Raw genomic sequence first — 23,929 nt, forward strand, 5'->3', positions numbered from 1 at the left:
ATAGGAGGTCTATGTTCAACTTAGGTTTACTTCCTAAAATTAAGTGGTACAAATAGTAGAAACAGTAGACAGGGCACTCTTTCACACGAAATAACCTAACAAATAATAGCAGTTATTGATGCGGACTCTTTTTTTTTGTCTGTCTGGTATTATTAAAAAAAAAGAAAGCAAGAAGTTAGTTTGCATAGCAAAAATATAACCAAAAGTAAAGACTCATTTTTAGTGATCAGATCCTGTGTAGATTCCAAAGATCATTTGGGAAGAAGATTCAGGGAAGAGCCAGAAAACTCTTTGCAGCATCAAACACAAAGATGGGATCTACCTGGATGAAAGAATCAACTCTACCTCCTATTTGCCTAATGAAACAGCTTCTGGGGTCCCTGGCCTCTCTTAGGGATCTTCATTTGTGAGGGATAACGGGGTCATTTTTGTTTTGTTTGGTGGAATAAATATTTGAAGGACGTAACTGAAGAAGGTTTTGGTGCTGCTATGAAGTTACTGATACACAGATGGATGCTATTATGGCTGGAGCTATCAGGCTACATTATCTTTATGCCTGGGAGGTAACCTGAAGCAACTGTCTATTTACTTGGCACCACCTTAGTCTGCCCTGCTGGGGACTGACTGTAACTGGAGCCAGCCACATGCCTCACAGCTTTCTCCAGCCACCGACAGCCTCCAGGAAAGAAGAGCGTGAAATTGCCCAGGATGCTTCTAAACTGGAGACCGAGCTGTTGAGTGACTTGGAGACCACGATCCTTCCATGTCCTCTACTTCTATTTAGGGGCAACTGTCACTAGCAAGTCTTTCTCTTTCTTTGGGCACAGAGCGTTTTACTACAAGGAACTACCCCACCCCCCCTTGGAAATGTTCCTTTCTCCCCCTTGAACTTTGCGATGTGTTGCTGCAGGCCATGTCCACGTGGAAAGCAAGACTCACCAGAAGACTGAAGCCTCCTTCTGGAAGGATGCATCCATTTCCCTGCTCAGCTCTGCTGGCGTGCTTCGGGAACTCCAGAGACAATGGCCACTTGGATCAATCCAGCACGGCCGAGACACCTCCTACCATCTATGACCAGCCCGTGGCCAAAGTGGGGAGACAGCCAACTCACCGGAGGGTGGAAGAATCAGCTTCAGAGAAAAGACAAGGCTCTGGCACCCACCTAGAGCGAAATGGCACCACGAAGCAGAGCTCCAGTAACCACGCTGAAAGCCAGCTTGCTGAGACCCCTGGAGACGTGCCTGTGGCCCTGCAGGGTGAAGCTGACTGTGAGGATGTTACGGTTCAGAGTTCCATCCCCAGACCCTCCATTATTGACATGCCAAAGGTGAGTGAGGAAGTGTTCCCCAGGGCTTGATGGTTGACATGGTATCTGGAAGAGTTGGGATTATTTAGGTGATGCTTGGGCAAAAACACATGTGTTCAAATTCACTTTGGGTTTGTTCACATTCCTTTTGGAATAAGACAGGGCAGGGAACTCTCACTAGTGTGAAGAAGTGCTAACACTTGGCAGGTTTTCAAAAAAAAAAAGTTCTCAGAAGGAAGATAAGTAGAGAGGCAATGACAGTAAGCACTGGACCAAAATCCGGTTTAACTAACTGGCTACCATGCCTGAGAACCGACGGCATTTCCAAGGAAGATTAGGAAGACAGCCTGGGAAAGCAATTATTTTCCCTTCTCTAAAAACAACAACAACAATAATGCTGGTCTGTGAAATTTATGTATGTGAAAATCCACAAATATGAAGAGTTTGATTATAAACATTAAGAAATAGCTTCCAGGGCTTAAAATGTATCACAGGACAGGAAAGTAGCATGGAAAAATGTGGAGTGGATTTGTACTGTGTGCAGAGCAGTCCAGAAAGAAATGGAGAAAAATGTGCCTAACATGGATGCTGTTGTGATAGCTTTCTGAGATTCAAAAAAAACAGAAAGGGGAATGATCTGAAAAGTGGTGTCGCTGCTTCAAAGAAACAGCTTTGTAGTTTAATTTGACACAGCAGATTTATATTAAAATAATTCAACTCAGCTCTTGTCTATATCCTTATATCCTAGAAGCAAAGGGTTTCACCAGACCCTAACAGCCATAATGTATCTATTTTTCTAGCACCACTGAATCAAAATCCAAACCAACCAACCAAGTCCAAATCACGTACTCAATTTTGAGGACATCCAGATTAGCATATTCTTTAGTGGAGTTATAATTAGATGAGTGGATTTCATGGACACATTCATATTTGTGATATGTTCTAAGAACTAAGGATTGATGTACTGTTTTAATGAGCTAGGAGACTTTGTATTGGGTAGAGAATCAACCCATCATGTATCCTACATTGCTGAATACACATTCGAACAGAATTAACAAAAACAGTGGGAGCAATGTGATAATGTATTGTTCACTTGGTAGGAGCAAAACCATGTATAGACAACAGACATGAGGCTTGGGGTAGAAAAGCAGGCCAAGGGCAAGGCTAAATACTGGCCACACAAAAAGCATCTATAAGGGGGTTCAAAGGAGGCTTGAGGGACAGCATACATATTCCAGAGGAAAGACAGCCTAGAAGGAAGCTTATGATTGCTAAAGGACAGGCATTGAAATCCAGGCAGTCATATGACCAAGACTTTATGAATAGGAAATAAATGTAGTTTAGGAATAGCTACATTAGATTGGCTAAAGGTGAGGCTACTGCTTGGAGAATCCAGATTAGAACCACCCATAGGCTATTTCAAATGCTGTAGTAAGAAGTTATGTTAGTGACAGTGGAAAGCTTTGAGAATTTGGGGCAAAGATGTGTGTCATACCTTGCATTCCATTCTGGGAAAATAAATAGGTAAAGCCATGTGGGATGGTTTAGAATTGGAAAGGTGGACAGGGGCCATCACAATAACCCAGATCTAGGAGAGCTGAAGAAAGACCAGTAAAAAGAGGGAGTGAGAGGGAGCAAACACAGCAGCCATGGTGAGGAGTAGTGAGAGCAGGCTGGGGGCGGGGCCAATCAAAGGAAAACTGGGTGAAGTTAAGTGCCAGGGTGGAGTGGCAAAGGGACACTCAACGGGCATCTGCTCTAGTTCAGATGCAGGGCTCATCCGTTCAGAGCATCTGTAGCCATTCTTCTAAGCACCACACATGCAGTCTCGCATCAAACTCTCAAGACAGTGAGGTGCATCGTCTCACAACTCCTGTTTTAGAGAGGAAGATGTTGGCCAAGATCTGCCCAAGGCTGCAGAGGCAGGAAGTGGCAGAGGCAGAATTAGTGTCTGATTCTATTTAATTCCAAAATCTATCCTCAGAAGCATAATGTGCTTCTTCTACTAACTATGTTGTGTTTGAGGATTTGTAGCTAAATATGCATATAGGATCTCATTTGTTATGCAGCCAAATTCAAATTCCATGTATTTGAATGTGCATAGGTTGACGTATGTGTCTATTTGTATAATTATTTGTTTTTTAAAATTCATTTGCTTAATCATAGCTGCATGGTTTATCATATCATGGAAAGGGATACTTTCCTTCTATGTTCTACTGATGACATTTTGTTGATGACATTGCTCTGAGATATCCTGATAGGATAGCCCAGCCTCTTCATTGACTCCTAACTTTGCAGTGTCATCACTCCTCAGTAGAAGATGAAAGACTTAGCTGCCTTTTGTTACAATCTTGCCTCATGGCCAAAGTATTTCATCCTCATCACTAATGCTGGCACAAATCATACTGCTGTTGTTGAGTTCAGCTTCAGAACATAACTATAACTAAGAATCTCAAACACCTCTGTCCTTCATTAGTCAGCTAGCGTTCAGATGGAAGTGATTCATTTAAATCTGACATGGCATTTGGTCTGAGGGGAAAAGCTAAGAGTAATGAAGCCAAGAGAACTAAGTAAGGCAGAGATGGATCATCTTAGGTACCTGTTACAGTGTTTAAGAAGGGATTTCAACTCATCTTCAAACCTTTCCTTGTGGTTATCTTTTTCCTGATCCAGGCATGAACTCAAGATAGTTGTAACCCTAGATTTAGAAAGTATCTTACATATTTTGTTTTTTTTTCAAATTTTTATCTTTAAGTAGTTGTATAAAGGAGTTGCTATTCAACCAAGTAGCATACACATACAACGGATCTTGATCAATGTCTTAGTACCCTGATTTCCGTTCTTCACAGCATAAACTCAGAGCAAAATTGTGGGATTATATGGTACTCAAAGTATTTTTCTGTACTTGTCCTGAGGCTTGAACTCAGGGCCTGATCACTGTCTCTGAGCTTTTGTACTCAAGGCTAACACGCTACAACTTGAACTACAGCTCTACTTTCAGCCTTTTGCTGGAAATGTCTCTTTTAATTGGAGATGAGTCTCACAGACCTTCTTGCCCAGGCTGGCTTTGATCTGAGATCCATAGATCTCAACTTCCTGAGTAGCTGGAATTATAGGCCTGAGTACCAGGCCCCTGCTTGTTTTTTAAAGGAATTCCATTTCCTATGGTGTCGGCACCACTTGGCATTTTCACCCCAGCAATGGAGCAGGCTTTCCAGTTACTCCTCACTTATCCTTGGCACTTACCCTTGTTCTCTGATGTGTGTTCACTTTTTCGTTTTTGTTTTTTGGTCGGAGACTGGGACTCAAACTTGGTACCTGACATTTTTGCTCACTGGCTGACATTCTACCCCCTGAGCCATGCCTCCAAGCTCATGTGTTTGCTTTTTGGATATTAGCTATCCTAATGGGTAAGAAGTAGTAGCTCCTGTGGTTCTGAGTTGCATTTCTCTAAAGAGCAGCTTTATTGAATATCTTATGTGCTTATCTGATAGTTATATATAACTTCTTTGGGAAGATGTCTATTTAAAGTCTTTGTCCATATTTTAATCAAGTTGTTTATTATTGAATTGCAGCAGTTCTTTGTATGTTCTAGATGTTAATATATATAACAAATAGTAGTTAATCTAATACATAAATGGATTAACTATTATATACAACAGTTACCCTGGCTGAAACAAATCCTACTTTTTTTTTTTTAAATTTAATTTAATTTTATTTGTGAACATACTGTACAGAGGAGTTACAGTTACATAGGCAGGATAATGCGTACATTTCTTACCAAGCATTGCAGCCTCCTCCTTTGTTTACCCTTCACATCCCTTCCCAGCCTCCCCCCTCCCCCCCTAATCCCAATCCTTCTCCTTCCCCCCCTTCCTCCCCTTCCCTCCCCCCCCCCCCCCACACCAACGTTGTAAAGCTCGTTTTGGACATGACAACTTGTACTTCTCATTGTTGCAACAGGTCCACCTGTATCCTTAAACAACTGGTTTTTCCCCATCTCCTCCACAAGTTATACTGACATCAAATATCGTGAAAGCAGGGGTTATACTGTGGGGGAGGGACATACAAAGCAACAAAGAGATAATCTTATAAATGTGTTAGAAACACATGCATGAAAGAAAAAAACATTAAAATACACATCTAAGGGTTCATTTTCCTGACATCACATTATCTGACCTTTTCCGCTTGACTCATACATATACTAGATATTACAAATAAGGGAAACCATGGGACCTACGTTTCTTTGGGCCTGGCTTACTTCACTTAATATAATTTTTTCCAAGTTTTTCCATTTCCTAACAAATGGGGCAATGTCATTCTTTCTGATGGAGGCATAGAATTCCATTGTGTATATATACCACATTTTCTTGATCCATTCATCTACTGAGGGGCATCTGGGTTGGTTCCATATCTTAGCTATGGTAAATAATGCTGCAATAAACATAGTTGTGCTGGTAGCTTTAGTGTGGTCTTGTTTGTAAACATTAGGGTAAATGCCCAAAAGTGGGATTGCTGGGTCATAGGGGAGCTCTATGTGAAGTCTTTTGAGGAACCTCCATACTGCTTTCCAAAGTGGTTGAACAAGTTTACATTCCCACCAACAATGAAGTAAGGTTCCTTTCTGTCCACATCCCCTCCAGCATCTGTTGTTGTTAGAGTTCTTGATTTTTGCCGTTCTAACTGGAGTGAGGTGATATCTCAATGTTGTTTTGAACAAATCCTACTTTTTTTGTCAGTTGTGGGGCTTGAACTCTAGGCCTGCGCACTATCCCTCAGCTCTTCAGCTCAAGGCGAACACTCTACCACTTGAGCCACAGCGCCACTTCCAGTTTTCTGAATGGTTTATTGGAGATAAGAGTCTCATGGAGTTTCTTTCTTGGGCTGGCTTTCAACCGTGATCCTCAGATCTCAGCCTCCTGAGTAGCTAGGATTACAGGTGTGAGCCACTGACGCCAGGCACAAATCCCACTTTTAACAGGTGAAATTTTTTTTTAGTGTCTTATAGAGGACATTTTAGATTAATAATAATCAAGAACCTTTATTGATCTTTATTTTTATTTTTGTTGTGTGTTTGACTTCACCATAAAGATAATGCTGACATCTTACAGTAGATTAAGAAGAGTTTTCTACTTTGCAACACTGGGAGAGTTTGTGGAGTTAGGTGGTAATTCCTTTTTGTATGTTTGGTAGATTTCACCATATGGTCCATGGTTTTTCCATATTGAGAGGTGCTTGGTTACTAAGCCCACCATACTAGTGAAAGCACCATTCACATTTTCTCTATCTTCCTGATTCAGTCTTGGCAAAGAGTACTACTGCTCTAATAGCATTCCTTGAAAATGATGATTACAGTCATAATTGCCACTCATTGAGCACCATTAATAGACAAGCCATAGTGTTTAGTACTTTCCTTGAATTGTTTTATTCAATCTTTAAATCTTCTTATGATTTTGATCCCTGATAATATCTTCTCCTGCTTAAAAAATCTCCAGTGGCTCCCCATTTCTCTCAGAGTAACCCAGGTTTTCACAGTGGTCCATGGGTCCTATGTATAGCATCCGCAATGACTTATCCAGACTTGCCTCCTACTTTTTCCTGATGGATATAGTAGAATCAGTGGGATTAAGCATGTGTTCCATATCTACTCTTGACTCACCTCTCCAGCATCCTGGCAACTCAAGCCAACAACTCTGGATAGGGCTCCTAATCTTGCTCCCTAAAATTGTGCTTTCTCTTCTCTTTGTTTAGTCTCTGTTCACAACCAGACCATTCAATAGTTCAAACTTTAGCCTCTAGAATCAGATTGTAGCCATGTGCTCCTGAAGCTCCATCAAAGCCATGTTCATTGGGATTTGGCAGTGGAGAGAGACTCCTGGGATACCAGCTGGTAACAGAAAAGCTCTTGGAGGTGTTCCTCTCTGTAGAAAAAGGCTTTTAGTTTTAATGATATAAATTCAAGGCTACAAGACAGTACATCATTGAAAACAATTGAGGAGGCAGGGCTGCTTAGAAGCATAGTGTCTACCCACATAAAATCCTCCATTTACCCCTCATTCCACTTGGACTCTACATCCCTCTTATTTAAAGGCATTCCAGGAGGAAACTTATTCATCTCCTGGTACCAAACAATTGTTCAGCATTTCTTTAGAATGAAGCCCCTCTATTCTTTTCCTATGGGCATAAATAGGAGACAACTCTAGGAGTTCTACAAAAGCAGTTTCCTTCTCAACTTGACATAAACATTCTTTTAAACAGAAAGTAACTTAAGGACCTATGCAATTAAATATGAATTTTCTTTTTCTTTCTTTTTTTTTTTTGGGTCCTGTCGTGGGGCCTGAACTCTGGGCCTGGGCGCTGTCCCTCAGCTCTTCAGCTCAAGGCTAGCACTCTTACCACTTGAGCCACAGCGCCACTTCCGGCTTTTGTTTTCTTATGTGGTGCTGAGGAATCGAACCCAGGGCCTCGAGTATGCAAGGCAAGTGCTCTACCACTGAGCTACCTTCCCAGCCCCTAAATGTGAATTTTCTAGTCCAAGCAAACCCACTATCTTTCTCTCCTTCTCTAAACAAGGAAAGTATTTTGAATGACCTGGTAAGAATTCTATCCTATTTCATTCAAGCCTTGATAATTTCTAACACCAGATTTCTACTTCCAAAAGATGTTAAACACAGTGACATGATAGTGAATGTTAGTCCTGTGATCTTAGGAATTTTCCAACCTGGGTATTCAGTTGCATCCTAATTGGAAAAGGAAAAGATGAATTCTTGGTTCCTCTTAGAATGAAATAAAAATAATAGCCTTCAAGAAACCCATAAAAATTTACATTGCACAGATTTGGCAATTGGAAACTGTCCATAAAAGACTTCAGAGGAAGGCAAAAGTATGTATATATTCCAAACTAAGAAATAATAGATGACTGCATAATTTAATAAAAAGTATACCATTTGACATGATGTTACCACTGGCTTTATAATTCAGCTAACCATGGCAAATAGTTAAGCAGGGATTGATAGGTCAGAGAGAGCCAGATACAAAAGCAGGAGGTTGGTCCATTTTTGAGCAGCACCTATTTCCAGCTTGATAGAGATTCTGGAAACTTGCCTGTAACCTACTTGTTCTTCTGCCCTTGATTTTCACAGATAGTGAACAAAAGCAAGATTTACTTGGTTTCTAGGCAGTGGCTTTAATGTCTAACCAAAGAGATACTAAGGAAAAGGTTTCCAATTAATAACTAAGGCCCATTTCTCCAGAAATTTTTACATCTGTTTGGTTGGAATTTCAGTTCTTTGGATTATGTAACCTGTCTTCCTGCTTTAGCTTTTTATTTATTTTTTTTAAAGCAATTAATTCCACTATTCTAACCTGCTGGGTATGTTGGAAACTTTAAAATTTCTTATGCCCCAGGAGCCACAAGGGCTAGTTGAATGATGTGCTGTATCAATTATGAGAAATGAGGGAGAGTTTTTTTTTTCCAGCCAGAGACCTGGTTAACCTGATCTGAATGGCTTTAGTTTTTCACTCACTGTTCCTCTTTTCCAAAGAAAATATAACTCATCAAGTTAACACTTTTTTCCAATATGAGGTCAACACACTTGGTTTTGTAATTGTGTACCAGGGGAGGCAAGAGGTTGGAAATTTAAGGCAATTCAAGGAAGGGGAAGTCTCTACCAGGAGCAACGAGCCTCCTGGAGGATATGTTTATAAACTTGTTCTGGAAAGTTGGTTTATGAGTAAACTGCACGCAATGGAATGGGAAATGACAGCCAAGGAAACTCTTAGAACCTAAGCCCACAGGAATGATTTGGACCATCAAGGGCTGCATGCCTGTGAAGACTCTAGCCATGTAATTTAATATATCAAACCCAACAATGGACTAGGAGGATGAGTCTTATGTAATGAGTGCCTCCTTCTTGAATCTTTGTGACACAATGCAACCTGAGTTATTGTGACCATTCAACTGTGTCTAGTAAACAGTCCCATGCTGGTGGCTCATATTTATAAGCCTCACCACTCAGGAGGCTGAGGTTTGAAGATTGCAGTTTGAAGCCAGGCTGGGTAGGAAAGGCAGTGATCTCCAATAAATTACAATAAAAAAAAGTTGCATGTAGAGTTGTGGCTCAAGTGGTAGAAGCTCAAGAAACTCAAGGACACCACCCAGGTCTAAGTTCAAGCCCCAAGACAGGCACCAAAAATAAATAAATAAATAAAGGTCTCTAGAGAACACTTTTAGCCTGCAACAGTGCCATTGGTATGAGGGCTATCTGTTTGTCCACTAATACCTTAGTCTCTTGTGATGAATAAAATCTTAAGTAATTTATATTATCCAGTCTTGTGTACTAGAAGAGCCCTCCTCTTTTCAGCTTTTGTCCTTTTTTAAGTAGTAGACTTTGGCATGAATAAAATAATGGAAAATCAACAGCATTTTAATGTCAAAACCAGAATGTCTTTTTGTAAAATGGGGTACATGAGCCCTGTGAATCGTGAGTCTAGGACCAGATGGAATTTAAGATCTAGAGTGCTTGCTGAGCATGTAAGCCTACTCCTGTAATCCCAGCGCTCAGGAGACTGGGACAGCAGGATAGTGAGTTTGAGGTGGGCTTATCCCATGGGGGAAGGCAAAACAGCTGTGAGCAGAGCTGTGGTTCAAGTGGTAGAGTGCTAGCCTAGAGCAAAAGAACTCAGAGACAACACCCAGAACTGAATTTAAGCCCCACTACTGACCAAATAAATAAATAAAATAATGAAAAGCTGTTGTAACAAGTGTAATCCAGACCTTGAATCCCTGAGAAACTGCTTGTTGGTTTTGTAACCATCTCTGATTCCACCACAATGCCTCTTGCATCGCTCAGCTTGCTTTTTGTTTCCTTCAAGATTTTATTCCTTTTTTTTTTTTTTTAATTGTTACTAGCTAGGCACCGGTGGCTTACACCTGTAATCGTAGCTACTGAGGAGGCCAAGGTCTGAGGATCGTGGTTTAAAGCCAGCCCAGGCAGGAAAGTTTGTGAACCTCTTATCTCCAATAAACCACCAGAAAACCAGAAGTGGCACTGTGGCTCAAGTGGTAGAGCGCTAGCCTTGAGCTGAAGAGCTGAGGGACAGTGCCCAGGCCCAGAGTTCAAGCCCCACGACCGACCAAAAAAATTGTTACATAAACAGCTTGCTTTTAACTTCAAGACAAGTTGAACTTGCTACTTGAACTTAAACAGCATACAGATGTGTCATGTCACTTCCAATGGACTCCTAACACAAAGCATGGGTATGGAAATGCTCATTACCTTGGCTAGATCATTCCATATAGAACTTGTATATTGAAATGATCATACTGTGGTCCATAAGGATGCACAATTATTTTTTCAGCTAAAAGCAAAAACTAAAAACCACCCTCAAAACAAAAGGCCCCACTTATGCCCCAAGCTTTAGGGTTGGTTGATTACAAACATTAGCTATTGGTGCCTGGCCTTCTTCTCTTTTGTGCTGGTCCTGGACACTCTTTTCCTAGGCTTTAAGGCACCAGCACAAGCCTGACCTCCTTCTTGCTCCTTTGTTTCCGGCCTGTGGAATCACACGCTCTTGTCCTGACTAGTATAAGAAATCAATGTTTGCTTGAGGTAATCTGCAACTGGTTTTCATGGCCACTTTGTCATTCTAGCAAGAATTTCTGTACTTGTCTTAATTTATTTTCTGTTGCTATAATTAAGTACGTAGGCCTGGATAATTTATTTAAAGACACATTCATTTCTCACAGTTCTAGAGCCTACGAAGTTCAGGGGCAAGGTGCTATCCTGGTGAAGATTCTGCACAGTTCTGAAGTGACACACCAGTAGCAAACTGGCTTTTACAACTGACCAACTATTGCGATAACCCACGCACCCATTAAGCCGGGATTGGATTAATCCATTCACGAGTGCTCTGCCCTGTTGACCCCAATCACCTCTTAAAGGTTCCATGTGGTTCCATCTAGTCCCATCTCTTAGTCACTCACAGTGGGGATTGGTTTTAACATGAGTTTTAATGGGACATTGAAACTATAGCAACACCTCTTGAATGCTCTTACTATGTGAATTTGAGGTTCCTGTTTGTCCATGTAAGTTGAATTCATTTCCTCCACAGGCCAAGCAAAATCCCATCATTATGAGTTTCAAAGGCTCTCTATGGAAGGACCCCTGGGCTGTTTATTTCTGCCTGAAAGCACTTCCAATTCATGTAGCATTGGCAGGAACATGTGACTGACAAATCCAAATTGGGGCTGGCCAGTTTTCCTCACCACTTATTAAAGTTCTTATGGATGACAGGGGTGCCCTCTTAGGAGCCTAAATTCTTAAAGTTTTTGCTAACTTTCACAATAACAGAATGAAATTACTTGGACAGTGGCCAGATGACCCAACAGATTCATCCTGTTATCCAATAGATTCTTACTGAGCATATACAATATGAGCAGACACTGTTCTAGTAGCTGAGTATCCATCAAGCTGTGAACAAAATAGTCCCTGTGGAGCTTCCCGCTGATGGAGGCAATAAATTAGTAAGTTATATATCATATTTGATGAGATAGTCATAACTGTGGGATAAAAATGAAATAAAAGAAAAATATATAAAATATGGGAGTGAGTTGTGCAGAGAAAGGCTGGAGATCTTCACTCTCCTACTTGGAGTCACATCTTTTTGTGGTTGTTGCCATTCTTATTGTTCCTGCTGTGTTTAACTAATGAATAATAGCTTAAATATAAAAAAATGGCTACTATTTTTTATCCCAAGTGTTCTTAATTTTTACTGCATCCAGAACTATGCAAAGCTAGGACTACCACATCAGTATTTTTTATTAGCATATATTAGTTGTACACAGGGCTTTCACTGTGATATTACCATATATGTATATATTTTTATATAATATCTTCCTATATGTAAAATATTTTTATACAATACAAAAGATATACAATATATTTAAATAATGATATAATATATTTTCATATATTACATTTATGTATATTTGTATCTTTCAGTATTTTTTGATGATATATATTTCCCTATACAATGTATTTCCACATACAATGTATTCCTATATATGTATGTAGTATATCCTGGTTAAGCATATTTCCTATCAGAATTTGCAAGTAAGGTCAAGAACCACTGCCCTGCCTTGTGGAAACTGGAGAATCTGTGGAAGCCATTTTGAATTGGCTGCTAGCATTTCTGTGTAACAAGCAAAGAACATTCCCAGTCAATTTCATGCAATAGCTTCCTTAACTGTTCTTTTGTCCTGAAAAATCTTTTAAGATCCTTAAGGAAAACCAAGTGTGAAGGTCTAAGTCATTCCTCTGTCAAATGAATGGCAAGACAAAGTAGGAAGAGAAAGGAATTTTCCATGTCTTGTTTTTCAGCAACTCTACTTGACCTATGTGACACATACTCCATCAAATCTCCTTTGAAATTTAAGACAAATACTGTTCTGCTTCCCAGCCCTTTGTTTTCCTTCTTATGTTGTGAATAGAGTAGTATCTTTTGCATCATCCCTGAGGCATAACTAGATACTTGGTGACTAACATAATCTGTCATGTTCCATGATTGCTTCTCCATGCAAGAAAGACCTAGATGCTTTTTTTTGGGGGGGTGGGAATACGGAAGATAATTGAGAGGAGGGCTTTATCCTTTTGTGGGACTAGCTCCAACCAAATGATTTTAACTGGGGAGTTTCTTGTTTCTCCTTACCATGGACTTCATCAAAACAGGAACTGCTTTAAGAAATCCTCAATTGTTATCACCTTTCTTTGGTTGCTGGAACTTTCATTATTTGGGGATCTTATTCACTGTATCCTGTCTCCCCATAGAAGTCATTAGACACAGTTTTTTCTTCTTTTTCTGTACCCTATGGATTACCATCTTGATGTCTCCAACTTCCTCAGTGAAACACTGGATTTTCTCTCTCTGATTCTCTCAAGAAACCAAACTAACAGTCTTTGTAGGTTTGCTTGTGTGGAGAGAGATAGGAGGAAGAGGAGAGAGGGAGGAAGAGAGAGAAGGAAGGAGGGAGGGAGGGAAAGAGGAAAGGAGGGAAAGAGGAAATGAAGGAAGGAAGGAGGGAGAGAGGAAGGGAGAGGAAAAGAGAAAGAGAAGGAGGGGGTAGACAAGGTCTAAATCTTCAGGTCAGTTCTGTATCCTGGAAACTCAGGCAGGATTCAGTGTTGCTGCGTTCAGGCAAAATGCTTTCTTCTTTGGAAACCTCTGCCTTGCTCTTTGGACCTTTATTTGGTTGGATAAGTCCTGCGCACTTTCTTGATGGTTATCAATAAGAATCAGTTTATTTATAGACATTAAGCATCTCTAACACTTTGCAAGAAACACTTAGATCAGCATAAATAAATACCTGGGTAGAACAGCCTGGCCAAGTTTGACACCTAAGACAACATATTTATTAAAAAGGATTTGATAAAGACAAAAACATTTTGGGTTTTGAAGGTAGAGGATCTGGCCTGGCCTCTAGTCTCCCATCAACTTGCTAAATGGTTTTGAGCCCATTTGCTAAACATTCAGAGCCTAGTTTTAGCCTTCTGAAAACCTAAAGAGTGGAGCAGTAAACAAGGAGTTGTTGTTTTTTTTTTTTTTAAGGCAGCGATATTCCATATGACTCTAAAATCCTGAGTCTTTTGCCTTAATTCAGCATCGTGAATGCTTTGTTCTCTGTCATAAGAACATGCAAGCCTTTTGGTGATGGATTTGGGGCCAGGAATTTTCAGCGAGTGATAAGATGTGCTCTAGAGAAGACTGGATGACAAAGAAACGTGTGGAATGAATCCCAGAGAACGCAACTTTAAGGAGATGGATGGGGAAGATTTCAATAGAGGTTTGATCCTGTGGCATTGCGACCATAAAACTTGGGGAATCTTCTAGCTGTTTCTGCTTCTGTTCATAGTAGCTCATCTCTCCTGGACCTAACTCTGGAGCAGTCTGTGCTTTTGCTCAAAAGAGATTTCTCTAGCACCACGAATCATTTTCAGCTTGATGTAGAGCAGAGTTAATATTAAACACAACTTGGTAGGCAGTGTCAAGTCACAAAATCTATACTTTTGCCGACTCGGTTCAGATGGCTGATTGCTTCCACAGTATGTTCCCCGAGGCAGTGAAAAATGTTGTCGGATAAATTAAACTGTCACTAAAACAGTTCTGAATTCACGTCTGGCCCTGCAGAGCAGAGGTAACCCACGCTATTAGTTAGAAATCAAATCTAAGCTTTTGGATGAAGAAACAACTTTCATTTTCTCCAGCTCTGTATTTTATCTTTGAATAACTTCAAAAGGGAGGAAGTTGGTGAATTTGTAGGATACAATGGGTCGCTGCAAGAGAAGAAAAAAAAAATCTGTAATTGCAGCAAGCACAGAAGTCCTATAATGTCTGGCAATGCACAGAAACTCCAACACAAACGATTAAGTAGAATTGTTTATGTAATTATAAAGTGTAAAAGTATAGCTTTTGTCCTGGGAAAGTCCAGAGTCAGGGCAGGTTTCCCAGTGGCTTGATACAGAGGCTAAAAAATGTTCCTGCTCTGCTTTCTATAGCATGATCTTTTAAATGCTGACTTCTTCCCTGGTGTATAACAATGTGTATGCTTGTGTGTGCATGAGAGTATACCTGTGTGCTTGTGTGTGTATAGTCGAGTGTCTGTGAGTATGCATATGTTGGTATCTCTTATCAGTCTTTTGTGGTTGTTATTGCTTTCTTGTGGTACTAGGGATTGAACCCAAGGCTTTGCACTTACTAGACAAATGCTCTACTGCTGAGCTATACTTGCAGCACTGTTATTCTTCTTACCATCTTTATGACAATGATACAAGTAGATCTTGAATTTGATACTTTCCAAGGTCAGAGTTATAGGGAGAAGTTATGCCCTATTAAAAGTTGTAATCAGGCTGATTGAAAGTGTTCACTTATAATATTTTGTGTGATGCAATATCCTGTTTGAATGGCTAAGCTTCCTTCCCACCTCCCCCTACCCTTACCCCAGATCCTGGGGCTTGAACTTAGGGCCTGGGCACTATGCCTGAGTTTTTTTTTTTTTTGCTCAAGGCTAGTAGCACTCTACCACTTGAGCCGCAGCTCCACTTCCAGCTTTTTTTGGTGGTTAATGAGATACGCGTCTTACAAACTTTCCTGCTGGGGCTGGCTTCAAACCACAATCCTCAGATTTCAGCCTCCTGAATAGCTAGGATTATAGCTGTGATCCATTAGCTCTAGGCCTGGCTAAAAGTTTATGAGCTATATCCAGTCCAGTTTAAAATCCCCCAACAGATTCTGTCACACACAGAAATCTCCTCACAGTGACGGTCTCATACACATGGGCACGGATTTACTTTCATTAGCGCTGGCTGATTGAATTCCATACCAAAGTTTGTGTTCACCGCCAAGATTTACTAAAGACCCAACATCTTTGTATCTGGATGATAACATTCTGGTTTATGCTTTTAAAAGATAGAGACTGAGTATAGTTGTATACCCTAGAATATAGCTGGGCTGGCCTCAACTTCATTGTCTTCCTGCTTCAGTTTCTCAAGTGCACGTCTTATGTGTGTGTGTGTCTCTGCTCTCGGCCCTGCTCTATACTTTCTACCAGTGGACTGGATACAAGAAACATTTAAATATAAAGGATGGAGAATAATAAACTCCCTCCCTCCCTCCCTCCCTCCCTCCCTCCCTCCCTTCCTTCCTCCCTTCCTTTCTCTCCATCTTAGGTAGATCTGAGGGCCACCTCTGAAAGGACAAATAAGAAAGACAAGAGAAGAAACTCTGAAGCTATGGAGATCAGACTGGTAGTAGGTTATATCCATTTCCTGGGCCTGTTTTTCCAAGTTGCAGCAAAAACAGGAAGGATGACTGCTTGGCCCCTCAGAGCAGTGTGAAGAGTCAGCCTTCCTGCAGACGCCTCGTGAATGGAGGGGAACCTGCAGGCTGGGAATGATGTCGGTCTGAAATGGAAATTGTTCCCTGACCCAGTTGTCAAAATATGAAAAACAGTGGGCATTAAAAAAAAAAAAACAGGGGCTGGGAAGGTGGCTCAGTGGTAGAGCACTTGCCTTGCATGCTCGAGGCCCTGGGTTCGATTCCTCAGCACCACATAAGCAAAAAGAAAAAAGCCAGAAGTGGCGCTGTGGCTCAAGTGGTAGAGCACTAGCCTTGAGCTGAAGAGCTGAGGGACAGCGCCCAGGCCCAGAGTTCAGGCCCCACGACAGGTCCCAAAAAAACAAAAACAAAAAACACCCGTGATCCAGACCAAGAGAACTTCTATGATCAATCAAGCCTTTCTCTAATCTCCTTCATTCTTTTTACATGCCCCCTTTCTTTCTGCTACCAGGGAAGCTCAGTGGTCCTGCCCACCACCTTGGTTTTCTCTTGAGTTAGATGTAGGGCCTGACAGGTCAGGCCTGGCATTTGCCACGAGTACCTCACAATCTTCTCTCAAACATCCGAACTTGCCTGCTTGGCCCTTCAGCTTCAAAGATGGGCAAAGGGACAACTTGCAACCCCATTGATGGCTGCTGGGCCTGGTCTAGAGAACTCTGAATAGTCTAGGACTTCTCACAGGTTTTCAAAGGATTAGCAAACAAGATTACCCCACTTATCCTGCCCTCCTGCCCCCTCTCCCCAATGCTACCCAATGCTTTACATACCAAAATGTCTCAAACTCCCCTGGTCCATGGCATTTCCCAGCTAAACTGGTCAGCTCACACAGGGACAGAGAGGATGAACTGGATGAATGGATTCTGTCCCAGCATGCTCAGCTCCCTCCAGGACCAGAGCCATCCATGGAGGAAATGAGTCCCAAATGGAATAGTTTCTCACAAATGCCCTGTGGTTTTAACAGCAAAGAGAAATCCTGCTGGTTTATATATTTTTTTAAATTGTTTTAGGTCGTTTTCGCTTGTTTGAGGAGGCTGGTGTGGGTTTTGTTGTTTAGATTCTACCTCTCCTCAGGGGTATTAATATGGAAGACGGAGCAGATGTGCCAGCTCATCTGCACAGCTGGGGCTAGGCCTCTTCTTCCTTCCCTCCCAATACCCAGTGGAGGGGGGCTGCAAATGGAGCCTTCATAGACGGGCTGACATAGGGAAATGCCTAAGGCGGACCTGTTCTTAAGATTTGTTTAACTTGAACCACTGGAACCCAGCTGAGGCTGAGCTCCCTTCTCTCACAATCCTAGATTCTGCCCGGCACCTCAAGAAGCCTTATGCTCGATCAACACGCTCCCCTCTTCCTGTCTCTCCCTTCTTTGGACCCCCCCAGCTTGAGATGTGTACACTTGCAAGGAGGCTCAGGAATGTAGTCCTGAGGAAGAAGCCTCACTTGTGTCCCAAGGTGGTTTGGTCAGGGAATTCCTGGATCCCAAGTACCAGGAATATCATTGAAATGGGCAGAGATGCTGGATAGGTACATACCTTGCTCACGAGGACTCTTGGAGCAGTGTTACCTCTAACAAAGTGCTTCAGGCAGAGGTTCTGGGGGCCTGGGTGTCAGGGCTAGGTTTGGAGGGTACTGCATTCCGTTTTCTTCCTGGTATTTACTGTAATGTTAGCCAAAGCAGCGTGGCACTCTTCTGTATGTTTCTATTTGTCACACACCCGAATGTCTGTGTGCTCAGTAGGTTTGCACAGATGCTCTGTGTTCTACAACTTGGCTCAGGTCACTAGTGAGAGCAATTTTTTACCTCTCTACAAAGGCAGGCCTTGGGCCTTCCTTGGCCTCCTATTTAGTCTTTTGTGGCTTTTTCCTACATGGTCTCCTTTGCAGGGGTTCACTCACACCTTTCTGGGGCCCCACATGAAGGGCTTGAGGCCCTCATCTCGCAGCTGGGCTCTCATCCATGTCCAGCTTCCTGTTGTTCCCAGTAAGGCTTAACACCTCTTCTTCCCTTCCCTCTCCCCTGTCCGGGGTTTTATTCCCTCAGGCTCTGTGGATGGGTTAGTGGCTGGCTTTGGAATAGTGTTCGATTGCAAATGGTACTGATGCTGCACAGCTTGATGAATACTGAGAGAAGTGAGATCCTGGTGTCTCTGTTACTGAATAGAGAGGTCAGGCTGGGACATTGTCCACACAGAGTCCCAGGCCTAGGGCAGCTCCTGCCCTGCTGAGTCTCACATCCCTGGGAAGACTTTACTGGCAGTGGGAGATGGACTTTGGTTATACCTTGGTTCTCATAAGGCCTTTCTGTGACTCACTTCACCAGGAAATAAGGATGCCCAAAGCCAAAAGAATTAAAGTGTGAGTTTCAGTAAACAGATGAACTCACAGCCATGCTCTGATCTGCAGAGTAGAGTTTAATCAGGGAGAAGGATGAGGCTCTGGTAACTCAGATGCTGTGTGGACAGGAAGGGAAGAGAGGGAAAATGCTAGGATGTGAGCTCTCATTGGGGGTTGTTGGACAAGCAGCACATTAGATCAGGGAAAAACCTTCACCCCATTTGCCATCCCTCAGTGTTAGTCAGTGTCCACGTGCTCAGACAAGCTGGCTTCCAAGAGACTGGCATGTCCTATGGCCTGGCTTTTTGTTTCTTCTTAATGGCTTTGTTCCCTGGCTTAGAAACCCAGCCATTTCTACCTCAGCAGTTCCGTCTTCCCAGAAAGGCTGGCTCCAGTTCCCTTGTAGCCCTGTGATTTGTTTCATCTGGTGTTAAAGTTGGAGCAGCCTCAGGACCATGACAAGCATTTGCGATTTTTTTTCTTGTTTTAAAGGAACATTTCTGTAGATTCCCAAGGCATAATTGGATCTATTCTTACCTCCTGTTTTGAGGACAGACAGGGGTGATGCCACTCTGGTAAGCAGGCCACAGGGTCCCATTTGGGACTTCTTAGGCTCTGGAATTTTACCCGGTTTTCTTTGTGTCCTATCTTAGTGGAATGCCATACACGAGTCAGGGTTTGTAGGCATAAACAACAGATAGGGAGATATCAAGAAGCTGGAGAGAATTAGATTCTGGACTAACATCTTGGAACAACATCCCAAATTGTGCTGCAGAGCTAGGGAAGATAGCTGTATTGCCACCATGGGGAAAGAAGCTGAAGCTGATCTCTGCTGCTGCTGGTCCAGGAATGCAAACTAGCTTAGTGACCATTGTTTCCAGTTTCATCCATGTTAAACTACATTCAGTCTTGGAAGAGGGTTGCATCTTATTATAGGAAGTCAGGTTAGAGCCAGTACCACAGACACAGGAAAGATCAGAATTGTAAGCTATGATACCTTTAGTGTCTACAATATGAGGTAGAATCTGCTCCCTCCTGACATTGGAAGTGAGGGGATTCCATATACTGGGAGGAAGATGTAGATGTTAGGTGGCCAACTAGAATGACAGAGATCCATTACCCTCCATTAGATCTAGTTTCTGTGTGTGTGTGTGTGTGTGTGTGTGTGTGTGTGTGTGTGTGAATGTGTGTGTGTGTGTGTGTGTGTGTGTGTGTCTCGGTTGTGGGGCCTGAACTCTGGGCCTGAGTGCTGTCCCTCAGCTCTTCAGCTCAAGGCTAGCGCTCTACCACTTGAGCCACAGCTCCACTTTCAGCTTTTTCTGCTTATGTGGTACTGAGGAATCCAACCCAGGGCTTCATGCATGTAAGGTAAGCACTCTACCACTGACCACCTTCCCAGCCCCTAGATCTAGTCTTGATCCCCATGTTTGATTCTAAGATTGAAGACATTCATTCACTGATTGTGTATTTACGGAGCACTTATGAAGAGCTTAGGCACTGATTCCTTCTGAGAATGAGCTCCTTCTCAAGAAGTTCTAATAGATAAGAAGATAGACAAATAAGCAGAATAAAATGGCCTAGGAGTCTGCGCTGAGGTATCTGATTAGAGGAAGGGACATGTAGTGAGATCTTGACAGATAAATGATCTTTGCCAGGGCAAAGGAGAGGGATGTGTTTCAGGAGGAAGAGCCTCACCGATTGCCCACAGTCACGAGGAGGGACCTGGTAGAGATGGGGAGTAATTCTGCATACCTAACTGACAAGTTCGAACTTCATGTGAAATATAGGGAAGAACCAGTGTGGGAATTGAAAGCAAATCATGTTAGTAATCCCACTTTGTTCTGGAAAATGAAATTCATGGGATGAAATTGAAGGCAAGGAGGCTACAGGAATCTCTGGAAGACTGACAGAGAGATTTGAGAATAAAATGAGTTAGGAAATGCTTGGGGAATAGAGTTGACAGCACTTGGTAACTGATCAAATGTGGGATGTATGAGGAGGAAATTCAGACGTCTTCTCGCTTAATGGTTGAATATGTAGTGAGGAGTAATACCAGATGCTTGGGAGAGAGAGGCTGTCTATTTTTGGAAATACTGAGTTTAGGTACCTATGAGGCTGGGAATAGTGATGTCTGACATGCAGTAGGAGTATAGATCGATATGGCGCAGTAGACTAAACTGGAGATGGAGGATGTAGTTTGTGATGGTTAATATTCATTGTCAACTTGATCAGCTGGAGACATTCCTAGGAGACTAGCCAAGCATCTTTCTGGCAGGGCACTTGTGGCTCATTCCTGTAACCCTAACAATCTAGGGGGCTGAGAATTGAGGATTGCAGTTCAAAGACAGCCCAAGCAGGAAAGTTCATGAGACCCTTATCTCCAATTAACTACCAAGAAAGCTGAAGTCGAGCTCTGGTTCAAGTGGGAAAGCACTAGCCTCAAGCGGAAAAACTCAAGGTCCTCAGTTCAAGACCTAGGACACGGAGCACATTTCTGGGTATGGTTTTCCATACTCTGGGGAGTGTTGTCAGAGATAATTAGTGTGTAGGATAGCAGGAAAGACCTCCCCTGAAGGTGGGCGGCACTGTCCAATAGTATGGAAGCCTGGATGGAACAAAATGAAAGAGAGAGCCTTTAAGCGCAGGCATCCTTTCTCTTTCCTTCCAGAAAATAAGCCCCTCTCCCATTCCCCCTTCTACCAGGTTGTGCTGCCCCACAGCAGCTACAGAAGCCTTGAAGTCAGCCAGCCAACCTTGGATTGTAGCCTCCAAAATCAAGATACATCTTTCTGCCTTTCAAGTCAGTTCTCTTAGGTATTTGTCACAGAGGGGAAACGTCCAACCAAAACAGAGTCCACCACACCTGGTCACTGCGGAAGTTGTACAAGTAGCAGGCATCCCCCAGGGTAACTGTGGCGTGAAAAGGCAGAACAGTGGAAGGATGCCACTTGGCCGTGGGTTGTTAGCAATTCAGAGTAGGGGAACCCGAGACAGGTCCAACTCACAGAGGCAGGAAGAAAATGAGATGAGTGCATCAACCACAGGAAGAGAAAGAAAGGAAGGATAAAGGCCGAGATACACGAGCACCGTATGTGTGCATTGGGTTTTGGTAGAAGGTCACATCATTGGTGACCATCACAGAGTTGTTAAAGTGGAAATGTAACCAGGAATAGAAAAGAGACAAGAATAGAAGTAAAGAGACTACTACTTTTCAGGAGCTTGGACTACAAAGGAGAAGAAAGGGCCTGCTCATTGTAGGCTTCGTTGGGAAGTGATGACATTTGAATAGATTCTTGAAAATGAATCAAAACTAGGCCAACTTTTTTCAACTCTCACTGGACAGGGAGTAAAGAAGAGGTCATGGTTTCTGCATTCCTGTTGATTCTAAGAAGGACTCCATGGTGTGTGTGTGGGGGGGGGGTTCCCTCTTCATTCATGAATCTTAGCAGATCAAATAAGAAACACTGGTGGTCTCATGGCTGCCCTCACTGCCTTCAAAGCTCTGCTGGGCAAACCCCTCGGGGCGCTTGATTCTGAAGCTTAAAGAGCAGATGCTCAGCTCTCTGCTGTGCTATCATTCCACCCAAAGTCCCTCCTGCCTACGTGACTCTGTCCTTAAGGGGATATGTACCTTGGCATTTCTTGGGCTCAGTTATTTTGGGAGAAGGAATCTAGATCCACTAACCTTTTTATCAGCTTATCCAATCAAAAGCCATCACTGAGAAAGAAATGAAGACACACAATGCATGGCCTATAGAGAGAATTTTTAATTGCCAGCAGGACCAATAACACACCCTGTTAACACGATCTGGCATCCAAACATGCATGGAGCCTGATGTCCCGTCTAAGTTCTTTTTATTGCCTTTGCTTCTTTGGAGGAACAGTATCTTACAATACTTGGTTCTATAGAATTTGGGGGGATATGGGTGGAAAGAAAAGGAGAGGAAGAATAAATCCCTTCGAGATTTCCTTGGAGGATGCAGAAGGATCTCATGGATGCTTGAAAGACAGGGGCTTCACCTGTCACCTCCTCTTTTGCTCTCAAGCTCACTTTTCCTCTGCTTCTGGATGTCTGGCTACAGGTATTGCTTATTCAACAAAACAAGCCGTATCCATGGCTTGATACCTGGCCTTTGCCTTGTTTTCTGGGACAGATGGTTTTAAAAGTCTGTTCAGAACTTTAGCTCTTGCCTTGGTCTTTTTTCCTTTTCAAATCAAGCATTTATAAATAAGATGTGCCTTCATCATGTAAAAATTGTGTTTGTTTGTGTTTTTGTTTTTTTGCTGATCCTGAGGCTTGAACTTGCCCTGGGTTCTGTCCCTTAGCTCCTCAAGGCTAGCACCACTTGAGCCACAGCACCACGTCTAGCTTTTTCTATGATTAACTGGAAATAAGAGTCTCATGGGCTTTTCTTCCTGGGCTGGATTTGAAGTATGATACTAATATCTCAGCCTCTTGAGTAGCTAGGATCACTGGCATGAGCCACCAGTGCCTGGCTCAAAATAGTTTCTTAATAGCACAGTAAATGATCATATTATCATGAACAGCAGCACAGGACACAGAAGGCTGTTGGAACTCCAGTGGTTATAAAGCCAGAGGTAGGGCTTTCTTCCTTCATTGACAACAATGTTATTTGAGACACCTGGCTTGAAGCAGGTGTCTTAGTAAGTATGCTTTGAGTTTCCTCAAATGCAGAAGTTACTTGGGCCCTTTCTGGTCAATTCCTGAGGAAGGATATCTTGGCAGTATTAGAAACATGAGTATCTATAGAACATCATATTAGAAAAAGTCAGAAGTCTAGACCACAAGGAGGCGCTCGGATGAGAATAAGGAAGCCATCTTGGAAGAGGATCCTTCAATCCCAGTACCAAAGCTGACTCATGTGGATGAGAGTTAAAGAGTCCAGTTAACTCTGCCAAACTCCTGACCCATAGCAAAATAGTTGCTTTAAGCCACCATTTTTGAGGTTGCTTATAAGGCTGTAAAAATATCCAGAACTGCTGGGTACCAGTGACCCATAACCTGTAACCCTAGCTAGTCAGGAAACAGAGATCAGAGGGTTGAAGTTTGAAGCCAGTTCCAACAAGAAAGTCCATGAGACTCTTATCTTTAGCTCCCAAAAAAGCAAGAAGTAGAGCTGTGGTTTAACTGGCACAATATAAGCCTTAAGCAAAAAGGAAAAGAAAAGCTAAGCGTTAGTACCCAGGCCCCAGGACCAGCATAAACACACAAAAATAACCAAAATAGCGAGTGATTAATAGTATAATACAATCAGCCAGAACTTAGTACAGCAATCCAATGGACTCAACGCATCCACTGATTTTAATTTGTGGACATCTTGTTTTCATGGGTCTTAGTGGTGATACTGCAGGTGCTGTTGACCTAATTTTTCATTT

General features: G+C 42.4%; 1 protein-coding gene across 1 annotated transcript in view; it reads left to right on the forward strand.

Annotated features, from left to right (window-relative positions):
* The first annotated feature begins 913 nt into the window (after positions 1-913).
* Positions 914-23,929, forward strand: part of Fam107b (family with sequence similarity 107 member B) — a 178,331-nt gene continuing 155,315 nt past the window's right edge. Inside the window, exon 1 of the mRNA XM_042685999.1 lies at positions 914-1,327. Within this exon, the coding sequence (XP_042541933.1) occupies positions 914-1,327 (414 nt within the window). The remainder of the gene's footprint in view (positions 1,328-23,929) is intronic.

The sequence above is a fragment of the Dipodomys spectabilis genome, unplaced genomic scaffold (genome assembly GCF_019054845.1).
Source record: "Dipodomys spectabilis isolate Male_0828 unplaced genomic scaffold, ASM1905484v1 ptg000096l, whole genome shotgun sequence".
Classification (NCBI taxonomy): domain Eukaryota; kingdom Metazoa; phylum Chordata; class Mammalia; order Rodentia; family Heteromyidae; genus Dipodomys; species Dipodomys spectabilis.